At 41.6% G+C, this 15,549-nt stretch overlaps 1 protein-coding gene across 1 annotated transcript; it reads right to left on the reverse strand.

Annotated features, from left to right (window-relative positions):
• Positions 1 to 1,071: 1,071 nt before the first annotated feature.
• On the reverse strand, positions 1,072 to 4,229 carry LOC129833023 (telethonin-like). The gene is made up of 2 exons (XM_055897240.1): positions 3,673 to 4,229; positions 1,072 to 3,331 (listed from the first exon to the last, which is right to left on the reverse strand). The coding sequence occupies exons 1-2, from the start codon at positions 4,065 to 4,067 to the stop codon at positions 2,941 to 2,943; spliced, it is 786 nt and encodes a 261-aa protein (XP_055753215.1). The 5' UTR covers positions 4,068 to 4,229; the 3' UTR covers positions 1,072 to 2,940.
• Positions 4,230 to 15,549: the final 11,320 nt, after the last annotated feature.

Genomic DNA, 15,549 nt, shown 5'->3' on the forward strand with positions numbered 1-15,549 from the left:
GTTCACCTTCCAACAGTATAATGACTAAGCACACAGCCAAGGCAATGCAGGAATGACTTCGGGACAAGTTTCTGAATGCAGATGTGCAAAGGTAACATCATACCCAAGAAGACTTGAAGGCTGTAATCGCTGCCAAAGGCGCTTCAACAAAGTACTGAGTAAAAAGTCTTAATACTTATGTAAATGTGATATTTCTGTTTTCATTTATTTTTTTATGAATTTGCAAAAAATTCTAAAAACCAGCTTTTGCTTTTTCATTATGGGGTATTGTGTGTAGATTGATAAGGGGGAGAAAACAATTTAATACATTTGTATTATGAGGCTGTAACGTTAACAAAATGTGGAAAAAGTCAAGAGGTCTGAATACATTCCAAATGCACTGTATAAACAAGAATTCAGTAGAGATGTCCAGCAAGTTTTACGTTTCCATCCTTATGGTAAGATGTTAGGCACTAATTGTATCACCCTGTTGCAGGGGAACTTTCAGGAAATGTAAAACGTGTAGTGTATTTGAAGTTTGAGAAATCTTCTGAAGTTTGTAATTTCCACTTTGAAATTTCAGACTTGATTTTCAATACAAAAAAATATATAAGCCCCTACCAAAATGTCCATTAATTATAATCCACATAATAATTCACATTTCTTGTTACTGCAGTACTATTTTCCTGCTGTAGCAAACTTGCTCAAATAAAGATCCTACATCTGTACTCTCCTTAGTCCAGAGCTTGACCATATTTCTTCCACCCCGCTAATAAACTGTATGTTGAAGTGTCTGACCCAGTTCAGCTGTTGCTGCCTGAACAGAAGCCTGTAGGTGCAAGGTCATGAGTCAGCCATGTTGTTTACAGCTGATAATCAGTCAGGCGTAGATTAATCTATCACCACTCCCCATTTACTGTGTGTGTGCGTGTGCGTGTGTGTGTGTGTGTGTGTGTGTGTGTGTGTGTGTGTGTGTGTGTGTGTGTGTGTGTGTGTGTGTGTGTGTGTGTGTGTGTGTGTGTGTGGTCTTTGTGATGGTTGTATTACACTTTTTTTATTAAGACGGGTCAACAGGTGAACACATGAAAAAAGTGAAAAGCACTTCAGATTTTATTATACAAAATATAAACCCAACACATGAAAACAGATAGGGGAGAGTGGGATAAGGGGAGAGTGGGATAAGTTGAGCCTAAGGGGTTAGTTGTTTCTAGGAAACCATACACAAAATTAATAATTTGACAAAATATTTAGGAAGAGGTCATAATTTCATGGAGTCTGTGGAAAATTGTTCGATACATAATTTGGGGTCTCTATAAGCTTCAATATGAGGTCCGAAACCTAGCATGAAAGTGCATCCTTGTTATAGATGTGTGGGCTGATTTAGTCCAAATGTTTGCCTTGGGGTAAGGTGAGCCAATGGCAGTGGGGTAAATGGTTGAGCCAATGGCAAGTGTTAAAAGATGCTTCAAATTATTACAAGACAAAAAAAGTGATTGTGATGGTGTTGAATTGTGTTTGGGAAACAGGTAGTGGTAATATTTCATTCAGTACAGAACTTTGTAGACGGCTTAACTTACCCGGCCCCCGGCTCAACTAAGTTGTGCCAATCGACCCCTTTTTTTGGACAAGCTATGCATTCAAAACTACAATGTTTACATGAATTCTGTTTATTTCCAGGGATACACAACATCCTGAAATACATGTAGACATTTTTGTTAGAAAGAACACTATATTTCCCTTGACAGAGTGATGCTGAATGTAAGAAAGGGCTCAACTTACCCCACTTTCCTCTACAACAGTAGAGACTCAAATCATTCTGTATGATCTGTTCACTAACTCTACCAGATACATCAGATGTCAACATTAACACACAGCTAGGTGGGCAGACCAGCTCAAACACTGTCAAATGAAACGTTGTTTCAATATATACGATAAGTCTTGATCATACAGGTAGTCAGTCTATATCAATGACTTGAGTTATGATCCGGGACACACAAACCTCCCACTGGGCACACACTGGTTGAATCAACGTTGTTTCAGCATCATTTCAATGAAATGACATTGAACCAACGTGGAATAGATGTTGAATTGACGTCTGTGCCCAGGGGGCTCCTTTGTCGGGGTTCCCAGCGTGGGATCGTGTTGTACCGTTCTGTCCTCTCACCCAGGATTAGAGCGTGTCAAGGACTTCTGAAGGTCTGGAGGCTCACCAGCTCTCCATTCTTACAAAAGAAGAGGGATGGATGCCAAGGTATGTTGAGCCCACCCCTCCCTCCGTGCCCACTTTCTTGTTCCTTTCCTCTCTACAGTTCCAATTCTCTTCTGCTCTCTCCCACTCTGTCCCTTTTGAAGCGTCTTTGATACCTTCATATCTCCCTTCCCTCACCTCCCTCATCTGTGCATCATTCCACATGAATATATCAAGAGATACATCCTCATACACACATTGGTTGAGCATATTAAACGTCCTGCTGTCTCAATACTGTGAGGTGTAATAATATGACAAGTGGGGTAGAATGTACCACTGCATACAATGCGGTCAGAATGCTGTACTATGCTGTGTGGCTTATCCACAGCTGGCTTTAGCCAGGCAGGGGGACAAGGGCAGTTCATTAAGTGTGTAGACATAACAAGGACAGTCTGGTCTTTTCCAGTCAACAGGGAGATTAGTTGATGGCACAGCTGAAAGAACAGAGCATTTGTCTGCCTTTCTGTCGATCAAAAGATGCCATCAGATCTCTAAGCAAATAATACCTTGTATAACAAACAGTGTGACATTGGACATGTCCCTAGTATACATGTAACACTTAATGAAACAGGAAAGGCATACACTGTGTGACGGCTCTACTAGGGAATAGGGATGGAATAAATGTCACGAGGAATAAATCTATATACATCCCGCCAGGCTGTTATCTGATGGGCTGAGCCCCAAAATGTAACCTTTCTCTCTCTCCTCTTCCTTCACCCTCTCTGGACCTCCTGTGACATGGAGCGGCCCAGTGCTTTGGGTGCCTTGGCGAACTCCATCCTGAGTGGCTTGGCGGGGGGCAGGTCCTGTGTGATCTCGACCACGGCCCTCTTGCCAGGGCAGGCACCGTCGGGGATGGGGAAGGGACGGAGGTCCTCCTGGGTGTGTGGTGCTCCGCGACCCAGCCGGATGCCCAGCTGTGTGGGCGTGAAGATGGGCAGGGGCAGGGTGTTCCTCTTGGGTAGGAGCTGGTGCTCTCTCACACCCCTCTCCACGGTGCCCACTCTGTACACCCCCGAGGGACAGGCCTGGGCCAGAGAGCGAGCCTCCCACTGACGAGTGTAGGTCTCCCGACGAGAGGCATCGTTCATGTTCATTGTCTGCCTGTGGAGAGATGAGACCGACACAGTTAGGAATGAACAGTTGGACATTGCTCAGTGATTTTCAAACTCTAATCTCTCTCAGTATCAAGCTGAGAATCCTACCAGCGAAATGAAAATCATTGCATTTTACAGTCAGCTGATAGATTAGCCTGACAGTTCTTATAACTAGATACATTATACAGTAGGCTAGTCTTGAGTATGATGACTCACAGGGTAATATAGGAGAACGTCTTGCTTTATTGTTATTGAAGATTTTATATAAGAAGAAATGACTTAATGTTGTTCAATATGTTACATCTACCAGAAGCAATTGGTACTGTTTGTCAAAAGGCTGGGACTCACCTGTCCATGGCCCGGGTCTTCATGTTAACACTGTTCCAGTCGGCTTTGTAGCTCTCCCTCTGAGCCTGGTTCTCCTCCCGCACGCTGCAGGCCAGCTCAGCCCCCACCACGGCCCCAGCACGCTTCTCAACAACGGTACACACCTGCATTATCACGGTTCTGTGTGGGTGAAGTTCTGTCCTTATATTGGTTTTATCACCTCCGTTCGTTTCTAGGACTCCTCTATCTGCCTGTCTTGGTATCTCTGTGTTCGGTGTTCTTCTCTCTGGACTATCTGTCTGTCTGTAGTTGCTAGCCAAGGTAATCTGCGATGGTTCCGGTAGCACTGTCCTCTCTCTTGCCTCTGTGGTGATGGTGATGGTCTGGTGGTCTCTGCTGTCTGTGTCTGGGACCATGCCCGTCTATGTCTTTTATAGAAGCCCTGCTGCTATTTCTAAGCCATGTTGTCACTCCACAGCTAGTGCGTGCTGACACCTGACACCAAGAGCGGCCCGTCCCTGACTTTGTCCCGGGAGTTAGAACTGACAGACTTAGGGCAGCTGTTGAGAAAGAGAGAGGGAGGTGGCTGTGGGAGAGAGGAAGAGAGAGGGAGGTGGCTGGGGGAGAGAGGAAGAGAGAGGGAGGTGGCTGGGGGAAAGAGGAAGAGAGAGGGAGGTGGCTGTGGGAGAGAGGAAGAGAGAGGGAGGTGGCTGGGGGAGAGAGGAAGAGAGAGGGAGGTGGCTGGGGGAAAGATGAAGAGAGAGAAAGGAAGAGAGAGGGGGGTGGCTGGAGGAGAGAGGACGAGAGAGAGAGGGTGGTGGCTGGGGGAGAGAGAAAGAGAGTGCGGTAAAGAAATGGGAGTAGGTGGGTTACCGGTAATTGTACTCAGAATCCCCTGATACCCAAATTATACCCCCAATCCCCTCTATAATCACCCCGACCTAACATGCTAAATTGAGGGACATCCGATTATCAAACGAAGTGGAAAGTTTCCCTCTTAAGAGCACTATCAGACCCAGTGTTCAGAGACATGTAAACACACACGAGCACACAGGGAGGGGGGGGGGGGGCTTCTGAGAGCTGGCATCTGAATAGAGCTTAGGTCTTGATGTACATATAGCAACCAGTGGCAGGACACTAATGTGGAAAGAGATCAGCCCATGCTAATAATGCTGGGGGCTGAGGGGAAACTCTATTGCCCCACAAGAGAATACATAGATTGAGCATACAAAACATTAAGAACTCTTTCCATGACATAGACTGACCAGGTGAATCCAGATGAAAGCTATGATCCCTTATTGATGTCACCTGTTAAATCACTTCGATCAGTGTAGATGAAGGGGAGGAGGCAGGCTAAAGAAGGATGTTTAAACCTTGATACAATTGAGACATGGATTGTGTATGTGTGCCATTCGAAAGGTGAATGGGCAAGACAAAAAATGTAAGTACCTTTGAACAGGGTATGGTAGTAGGTGCCAGGCGCACCGGTTTGTGTCAAGAACTGCAACACTGCTTAGTTTTTCAAGCTCAACAGTTTCCTGTGTGTATCAAGAATGGTACACCACCCAAAAGACATCCAGTCAACTTGACACAACTGTGGGAAACATTGGATGTCAACATGGGTCAGCATCGCTGTGGAACTTTTTCGACACCTTGTAGAGTCAATGCCCGGATTAATTGAGGCTGTTCTGAAGGCATAAGGCAACTCAATATTATAAAAGTGTTCCTAATGTTTGGTATACTCAGTGTACATGTATATATACTGTACATAAACATACATACAGATTCTGAAACTGACAGTTATCTGGATAGCTAGCAGTGTGAAACTAACAGTATCTTGGCAGTTAGCAGTGTGAAACTAACAGTTATCTTGGTAGTTAACAGTGTGAAACTAACAGTTATCTTGGTAGTTAGCAGTGTGAAACTAACAGTTATCTTGGCAATTAGCAGTGTGAAACTAACAGTTATCTTGGTAGTTAGCAGTGTGAAACTAACAGTTATCTTGGCAGTTAGCAGTGTGAAACTAACAGTTATCTTGGTAGCTAGCAGTGTGAAACTAACAGTTATCTTGGTAGCTAGCAGTGTGAAACTGACAGTTATCTTGGTAGTTAGCAGTGTGAAACTAACAGTTATCTTGGCAGTTAGCAGATGTGTGAAACTAACAGTTATCTTGGCAGTTAGCAGATGTGTGAAACTAACAGTTATCTTGGTAGTTAGCAGTGTGAAACTAACAGTTATCTTGGCAGTTAGCAGTGTGAAACTGACAGTTATCTTGGTAGCTAGCAGTGTGAAACTAACAAATATCTTGGCAGTTAGCAGTGTGAAACTGACAGTTATCCTGGTAGCTAGCAGTGTGAAACTAACAGTTATCTTGGTAGCTAGCAGTGTGAAACTAACAGTTATCTTGGCAGTTAGCAGTGTGAAACTAACAGTTATCTTGGCAGTTAGCAGTGTGAAACTAACAGTTATCTTGGCAGTTAGCAGTGTGAAACTAACAGTTATCTTGGCAGTTAGCAGTGTGAAACTAACAGGTATCTTGGCAGTTAGCAGTGTGAAACTAACAGTTATCTTGGCAGTTAGCAGTGTGAAACTAACAGTTATCTTGGTAGTTAGCAGTGTGAAACTAACAGTTATCTTGGCAGTTAGCAGTGTGAAACTGACAGTTATCTTGGTAGTTAGCAGTGTGAAACTAACAGTTATCTTGGCAGTTAGCAGTGTGAAACTAACAGTTATCTTGGCAGTTAGCAGTGTGAAACTGACAGTTATCTTGGTAGCTAGCAGTGTGAAACTAACAAATATCTTGGCAGTTAGCAGTGTGAAACTGACAGTTATCTTGGTAGCTAGCAGTGTGAAACTAACAGTTATCTTGGTAGCTAGCAGTGTGAAACTAACAGTTATCTTGGCAGTTAGCAGTGTGAAACTAACAGTTATCTTGGTAGCTAGCAGTGTGAAACTAACACTTATCTTGGTAGTTAGCAGTGTGAAACTAACAGTTATCTTGGTAGTTAGCAGTGTGAAACTAACAGTTATCTTGGCAGTTAGCAGTGTGAAACTAACAGTTATCTTGGCAGTTAGCAGTGTGAAACTAACAGTTATCTTGGCAGTTAGCAGTGTGAAACTAACAGTTATCTTGGCAGTTAGCAGTGTGAAACTAACAGTTATCTTGGTAGCTAGCAGTGTGAAACTAACACTTATCTTGGTAGTTAGCAGTGTGAAACTAACAGTTATCTTGGTAGTTAGCAGTGTGAAACTAACAGTTATCTTGGCAGTTAGCAGTGTGAAACTAACAGTTATCTTGGTAGCTAGCAGTGTGACACTAACAGTTATCTTGGTAGCTAGCAGTGTGAAACTAACAGTTATCTTGGCAGTTAGCAGTGTGAAACTAACAGTTATCTTGGCAGTTAGCAGTGTGAAACTAACAGTTATCTTGGCAGTTAGCAGTGTGAAACTAACAGTTATCTTGGTAGTTAGCAGTGTGAAACTAACAGTTATCTTGGTAGCTAGCAGTGTGAAACTAACAGTTATCCTGGTAGCTAGCAGTGTGAAACTAACAGTTATCTTGGTAGCTAGCAGTGTGAAACTAACAGTTATCTTGGCAGTTAGCAGTGTGAAACTAACAGTTATCTTGGCAGTTAGCAGTGTGAAACTAACAGTTATCTTGGCAGTTAGCAGTGTGAAACTAACAGGTATCTTGGCAGTTAGCAGTGTGAAACTAACAGGTATCTTGGCAGTTAGCAGTGTGAAACTAACAGTTATCTTGGCAGTTAGCAGTGTGAAACTAACAGTTATCTTGGTAGCTAGCAGTGTGAAACTAACAGTTATCTTGGCAGTTAGCAGTGTGAAACTGACAGTTATCTTGGTAGTTAGCAGTGTGAAACTAACAGTTATCTTGGCAGTTAGCAGTGTGAAACTAACAGTTATCTTGGCAGTTAGCAGTGTGAAACTGACAGTTATCTTGGTAGCTAGCAGTGTGAAACTAACAAATATCTTGGCAGTTAGCAGTGTGAAACTGACAGTTATCTTGGTAGCTAGCAGTGTGAAACTAACAGTTATCTTGGTAGCTAGCAGTGTGAAACTAACAGTTATCTTGGCAGTTAGCAGTGTGAAACTAACAGTTATCTTGGCAGTTAGCAGTGTGAAACTAACAGTTATCTTGGCAGTTAGCAGTGTGAAACTAACAGTTATCTTGGCAGTTAGCAGTGTGAAACTAACAGTTATCTTGGCAGTTAGCAGTGTGAAACTAACAGTTATCTTGGCAGTTAGCAGTGTGAAACTAACAGTTATCTTGGTAGTTAGCAGTGTGAAACTAACAGTTATCTTGGTAGTTAGCAGTGTGAAACTAACAGTTATCTTGGTAGCTAGCAGTGTGAAACTAACAGTTATCTTGGCAGTTAGCAGTGTGAAACTGACAGTTATCTTGGTAGCTAGCAGTGTGAAACTAACAAATATCTTGGCAGTTAGCAGTGTGAAACTGACAGTTATCTTGGTAGCTAGCAGTGTGAAACTAACAGTTATCTTGGCAGTTAGCAGTGTGAAACTAACAGTTATCTTGGCAGTTAGCAGTGTGAAACTAACAGTTATCTTGGCAGTTAGCAGTGTGAAACTAACAGTTATCTTGGCAGTTAGCAGTGTGAAACTAACAGTTATCTTGGCAGTTAGCAGTGTGAAACTAACAGTTATCTTGGTAGTTAGCAGTGTGAAACTAACAGTTATCTTGGCAGTTAGCAGTGTGAAACTAACAGTTATCTTGGTAGCTAGCAGTGTGAAACTAACAGTTATCTTGGTAGTTAGCAGTGTGAAACTGCAGGGTTTAGCGTTGTCTCTTTCGGTAATCCTGGAGAGCCCTGGCATGTACGGCCTTGCGATATTTGGGGTAACAGTTCCTTTTAGAGACTCAAGATCAAAGGTGATGTTCTGTAGGCAGGTGGTCAGTCGGTTTTGGATAAAGCAAGGCTATACATGCTACGGAACAGATACCAGGCCAAGGCATTGACCAAGGGACCAACTCTTGTTTTGTATAAACTACGGTCAGTAAAACACAAGTCATTTTTATTTGCCTGGAGTACAGTACCTTGTGAATCTGTTATCGGGCTTATTAGCTGTGTTGTAGCAGTGTTTCGTCTGTCATGGACTGTGACTTCTATCTCTGATTTATTAGTCTGATGACAGAGACCCACTCCAGCCAAGAGTCTCTCAGGTTACAGTCTTAAGATTTTCTCTCTCTCACGCACACACACAAAACACACACAAACAAAACACATACTCACATACACACACACGCACACATGCAATGTCGCCTCGGTGTCACTACCAGCCATTCTTTCAATGACTAACTCTTCCGCATCAGGCACTGATGTCATCCAATATATAACACCTGCATAGCAAGAATACATATAAAGTTACACATGTATCCTTTGCTTTCAAATTAATATTGGAACTAGATATGAATCTATTCTTCAATGTACAATATTTTACACAGCTGCATAGTTATCGAATAATACAAAAAATTATAAAGTATTGGATTTGTTACTCTCCCTCATCATTAGGTTATGCATTAGTTATGACTTATTTGTTTCAATTAATATGCTCACGTACTTCATTTAGTTTAAATGTCCTCAAACAAAACCTCATGAAAATGTCCCCTAAGTACAGCAATATATTCCTATTCTCACGTCTAAGACATGTACCGTAATGACACAATCAATGTATGTAAGATATCACATTGCAGACGCACACACGCACTCACACACTATGTGTCATGCAGCCATGACAACCATAAAATGTCACTTCAGTTCAGGATTCCAGATGCAGAAACCTAGTACGTCTCATGGCATACTTCTGCAGTGAGATCATTCTCCTTTTCAAAAAACAGAACTAAATACATCTTGACAGTTGATAATCACTCAGTATCTGTTTAGACATTTGATAAGATAATCATTATATATTTTTAACTCATTCACCTAGCACATACAGTACATTAGTGACTGTCATATGAGTCAGTGTTACAGCTTTTTTTTATCGCTATGGTGCTATATTCACTAATATATGGTGAATTTGAAAAACTCTTCGTACAAAAGGCCCGCACATTGTTAAAGCTCCCAATTCACCGCTTTATTGACAACGTTTCGTTCCCGAAACGGATCTTCGTCAGGACAAACAAACAACATTTCACCTCACATAACCACTAAGCATATGATGCATGGTGGGTGCAAAAACTATTTGTGTATCTCTAATAATTCGATATCAATGAGATGGGTACATGTAGTAGTATATTTACAAAATGACTAAGTAGGAGACTGCAAGACAAATGCAAGACAAATCAAAGTGACATTCAAGTAAGAAATGGTCTGATATCAAACTCTTGGTTCAGACCTTTAGGAGACATGGTACACACATTGTGAGTCAAATACAATTATCTTCTCAATAATAGATTATCAGTATCTCCCCCCCCTCCTTGGAGTCTTAACATGAACGATACCAATGTATCTCAGAGAGCTAATGTTGTGACGAGCCTCCATGAAATGCACAACCACAGGTTTTCTCTGGTCAAGGGTATTGATAATACTCCTGTTATGCTATTCTTGTTTGTTTTTTCAGAGCTTGTTTCATTTTTACGTTAGCTTTTTAATGTATTTTACCTCAGATGATCTGGTAATAAGGTTGCTAACTAGCACTCCTAGCAGCTTACGCTAACTAGCTAGCTGGCTAATATTTACTGTGGTAAGTTGATAAAAAAAAAGTTGACATTTTGAAAAGGTTGTAGATGAAGTTAGATTGATAATTGAGTTTAAATATACAAGTAGGAAAGCCTTAAATCATTTGTAATATGTTGGATGAGTGTGTTGGGGGCAACTCGCCACCCCTACTAGGGGGTAACTGGCCCTTGGGGGCTAGTTACCCCTTTATGGTTATGAATGTGTTTCTACCTGTCATTTAGACAATGACTGGCCCAGTTAGCGCTAGTTTATGCTAACTTGCTAGATAGCAACTTCACTAGCAGTAAATGCTAGTGTTAGGATTTATGTTTATGCACTATAGGCTGTTAGCATATTGGTTGAAGGTGAATGTTGTTTTGTTGCACACACACACACACAATGCAGAGGGGGTGTGTAAGGACTGACCACCACAGGCCATAAAAGCTGTGGACAGTCTGGAGAGGGGAGGGGTGCATCTCTCTAGAGTCTAGACCAACCAGGAGTTTAGATTACTGGACAATACCATATTAGGAACTGTTTCAGTGTAGAATTGAAGGGGACACAGGATGGAGATGCTCTACCCAACAACCAGATGTGGAGAAGGAAAACGCCAAGGGGCTTGGACAAGTTTGGGGGCCCACAAAGGAGGAGCAAGAGTATGAACCATGCTAAACCTCTATTATGATAGGCCAACTGGACAAGTTGAGAATGAAAGTGTCATAGTATAAAACTACTATTTTGAGTACATTCCACAGTTCTCTGATCTACCCTGCGCGGAGATCCAGTGAACCCGTATATATGAAAATTGCATTTACCATTTATCGTTTGAGTTTAATTAAAATACTTAAAATATATTCGGTGACTATGAATCACATTTTGTCCTGATGCCAGATTTGAACTGACACAAATCTCTTTCACTAGTCAGCTAGCTAGTAGCATAAGCTGCTTGGAGTGCTAGCTTGCAACCTTATTACCAGATCGTCTGAGGTAAAATACATTAAATAGTTTAAGTAACTTAATTGCAGTTGTAAATGTTTCCACTAGTGATGGATAGCTTTACAGTTAATGTTACAGTCACAGGTGGGGACTGGATTAGGTGGAAGCAATGCAAGAGGTGGATCATGAGTTGTGCTCCAATTTTAATTGATAGTTTTATTTGTGACCTACAGTGCATTCGGAAAGTATTCAGACCCCTTGACTTTTTCCACATTCTGTTACGTTACAGCCTTATTCTAAAATTGATTAACTGATTTTTCCCCTAAACCAATCTACACAGAATACTTTTATTTATTTATTTCACCTTTATTTAACCAGGTAGGCCAGTTGAGAACAAGTTCTCATTTACAACTGCGACCTGGCCAAGATAAAGCAAAGCAGTGCGACAAAAAACAACAACACAGAGTTACACATGGGATAAACAAACGTACAGTCAATAATACAATAGGGAAAAAAGTCTTTGTACAGTGTGTGCAAATGCTATTTACAGATGGGCTGTTTACAGGTGCAGTAAGCTGCTCTGACAGCTGATGCTTAAATACTTAAATACCCCACAATGAACAAGCAAAAACAAGTTTTTTGAAATTTGAGCAAATGTATATCACATTTACATAAGTTTTCAGACCCTTTACTTAGTACTTGTCGAAGCACCTTTGGCAGGGATTACAGCCTTGAGTCTTATTGGGTATGACACTACATGCTTGGCACACCTAGTTTCTCCCATTCTTCTCTGCAGATCATTTCAAGCTCTGTCAGGTTGGATAGGGAGTGTTGCTTCACATCTATTTTCAGGTATCAACAGAGATGTTTATTTCGGTTCAAGTCCGGGCTCTGACTGGGCCACTCAAAGACATTCAGAGACTTGTCCTGAAGCCACTCCTGCTTTGTCTTGGCTGTGTGCTTAGGGGTGTTGTCCTGTTGGATGGTGATTCTTCACCCTGGTATGAGGGCCTGAGACTTTGGATTAGGTTTTCATCAAGGATCTCTCTGTACTTTGCTCCGTTCATCGTTCCCTCTATCCTGACTTGTCTCCCTTTTTACTGAGGAATGGCTTCGATCTGGCCACTCTACAATAAAGGACTGATTGGTGGATTGCTGCAGAGATGATTGTCCTTCTGGAAGGTTCTCCCATCTCCACAGAGGAACTCTGGAGCTCTGTTAGAGTGACCATCGGGTTCTTGGTAACCTCTCTTACCACCTCCCTTGGTCACCTTCCTTTTCCCCGGATTGCTCAGTTTGGCCGGGCGGCCAGCTCTAGGAAGAGTCTTGGTGGTTCCAAACTTCTTCCATTTAAGAATGATGGAGGCCACTGTGTTCTTGGGGACCTTCAATGCTACAGAAATGTTTTGGTACCCTTCCCTAGATCTGTGCCTCAACACAATCCTGTCTCGGAGCTCTACGTACAATTCCTTCGACCTCATGGCTTGGTTTTTGCTTTGACATGCACTGTGGAACGTTATGTAGACCGGTGTGTGCCTTTCCTGCCTTTCATGTCCAATCAATCGAATTTACCACAGATGAACTCCAATCAAGTGTTAGAAACATCTCAAAGATGTCAATGGAAACAGGATGCAGCTGAGCTTAATTTTGTGTCTCATAGCAAAGGGTCTGAATATTTATGTAAATAAGGTATTTAAATGTTTTATTTGTAATAAACTTGCAAAAAAAACTGTTTTCGCTTAGAAATTATGGGGTAGGTTGAAGAGGATTTTTTTTTCTCTCATCAATTCTTTCCCCCCAAACGTTGCTTTCTTGTGTCAGCAATTAGACATTGTTCTTAGGGGGCTAGTACCCTAATGATGCCCTTTTTCTTAATGGCCTTGCCCATTATATGGTGATAGAACATTGTGCAATTGTTTGTAAAGTTACACTGGGTACATCGGCCACATCTATAATTACCGTCCGGCACATTGTCTAAGAATGTACTACGTGGCACTGGTAGAAGATCAGACCTCACCACCATTTGACTGATGTTGGGGGCGCGTCTGAAGAATGCCAACGGGGGTTCTTTAAACGTCTTTTCCAGTTAAGGATCAGTGCTCAAGATGTGCCAGTGTTTTTGAATAATGTGGTCGAACTGTTTACCAAGTGAGGAGCACTGAAGGAGGCATTGAACGCGTTGTTTGGGTGATGTCATCCTGGGTCCTATTTAGAACGATCCCTTGCGTCATGCAGCCATTCCTCTGGGTAACCCCGCTGTCTGATACGCTCATCCAGACGGTCGGCTTGTTTGTCATAGTCACTCTGTGTACTACAAATCCTGCGTATGCAACTGTATAGGCTGAAGGGGTATGGAGGCTCTTTTTTAGGCGTGTAGGGTGAAAGCTGTCTCCGTGTAACAGGGAATTCCTGTCCGTCAGCTACCTGTATAGGTCCGTGCTAAAGCCCTCTTAACTTAAAGGATCCACCCTTTTTTTTCTTTTTTCGCCTAAAATGACATACCCAAATCTAACTGCCTGTAGCTCAGGACCTGAAACAAGGATATGCATATTCTTGATACCATTTGAAAGGAAACACTTTGAATTTTGTGGAAATGAATTGTGTATTGTATTTTACAGCATTGTATTGAACTTATGTATTGTAGTGGTCCTGTATGTGGCTCAGTTCATAAGACCATGGCGTGGCGTCGTGCATAAGAAGAGCCCTTAGCCGTGGTATATTGGCCATATACCACACCCCCTCTGACCTTATTGCTTAAATATATCACACTTTTTATGTTTCTACTTTACAGCCATACATTTTCATGATGCAGCTCTCAAAATCTGTAGACAAACCAATTTACATGTAAAATGTAAAGAATCATATCAAAAGTAGTGTGAGCATTTCATTGTGAAAGGCAATTACTTTGTATGAACATGTATTGCAATGTGAAACATTGAGTGTGATTTTGTGTGTTGTACTTAGTCAGTTGAAAATGTGCTTAGAGTTTGAAACAACTGCCTTTTTGATGATCTGTTTTGAGTTTTGTACTAAAAGTTATGGAAATTAACCACATACTTGTGAAAATTTCACCAAAGCGAGAGAGAAAAAACCTACTACAGTAACATTGACCCCTGGCCTGTGAGCGCCTGACATCACCAGGCGCTAAATTAGTTGATAGACCAAAAATAAAGCGTTCCAAACTTGTCTGCCAATAACAGCTAGTTTTCAGATTTCCTTTCCTCACTCCCAGACAGTCTTGCTTGAGAAATTGCTCTTTGCTAAGAAGCTTTTTGTTGTTGACTTTTTAGCATTTTAATTGAAAACAATCACAGCAAGTTACTTAATTGTATCCCAGAAATGCTTAGATATTGAAGAAAAAAATGGCTGCGTTGGGCCTTTAAGCACACAACAACAACACAAGTCACATGTCTGGCAGGGACGCAGCTGCCTGACAGTAAGTGTGATAGGCACCCGCATGGGTACTCAAAGTTCCTCTGTTCATGGATTAATTGTCACATCACTATTCTAATGAGGCCTTCGGTGTAGAAGTTCCCTAAGGGTGAGCAGTGATAAGGTGATCCTGGCAGGATGATCATTCCGTCCCCTGGCAGCCCCCTCCACAGTGCCAGGGCGCTCTCTCTCTGTTACATAACTGTACAGTCAGCTTCAGCTGCTGGAGGGAGGGAGGGAGGGAACAGCTTTTAAATATATCTATATCGCTTTACCTGTTCAATTGTCATTTAAATGAACGATGGACATTGATTCTTTAAGAACTTTTATGTCTTAGGAGTTAAGTACAACTGGCACACTGGTATATAGTGTCATAAGCCAAGAAGTAGATACATTTTAGTCAATTGTGTATCTATTTATTGTCATTCGATTCTTTTAAAGAACAATCTAAATGTCTGTCAATCTTTGCATGTATAGCTCTGTCTATGAATTTCCAACTTCATAAAATTGATAGGTGGCTGTCGGATGTAGGATCTTAATTTGAACCAGTCTGCTACAGCAGGAATATATTCCTGAGCAACAGGAAATGTACATTTATTATGTGGATTAGGGGTTGAATCGTTTTTCATTAGGGCAAGTCAAATCTGAAATTTCAAAGTGGAAATTACGAACTTTAGAAGCCTTTCCTGCCTAGCAGGAAAATTATCAACATCAAAAGAGTAATCAAATTAAGTATTACAGAGAAACAGCAAAACATTTTTGTTTTATTTATTCATCAAGGAGGAATCCATAGGCCACATAGCTTGATTAAATTCATTTACAAACATACCTCCTG

Source organism: Salvelinus fontinalis, chromosome 34 (assembly GCF_029448725.1).
Source record: "Salvelinus fontinalis isolate EN_2023a chromosome 34, ASM2944872v1, whole genome shotgun sequence".
Classification (NCBI taxonomy): Eukaryota; Metazoa; Chordata; class Actinopteri; order Salmoniformes; family Salmonidae; genus Salvelinus; species Salvelinus fontinalis.

Excerpts from the sequence above, each read along its gene's own strand:
- LOC129833023 (XM_055897240.1), bottom strand. The coding sequence starts at position 4,067 with ATGGTCCCAGACACAGACAGCAGAGACCACCAGACCATCACCATCACC. Across the intron at positions 3,332-3,672 it reads AAGACCCGGGCCATGGACAG|GCAGACAATGAACATGAACG; the intron begins GTGAGTCCCAGC and ends ATCTCTCCACAG.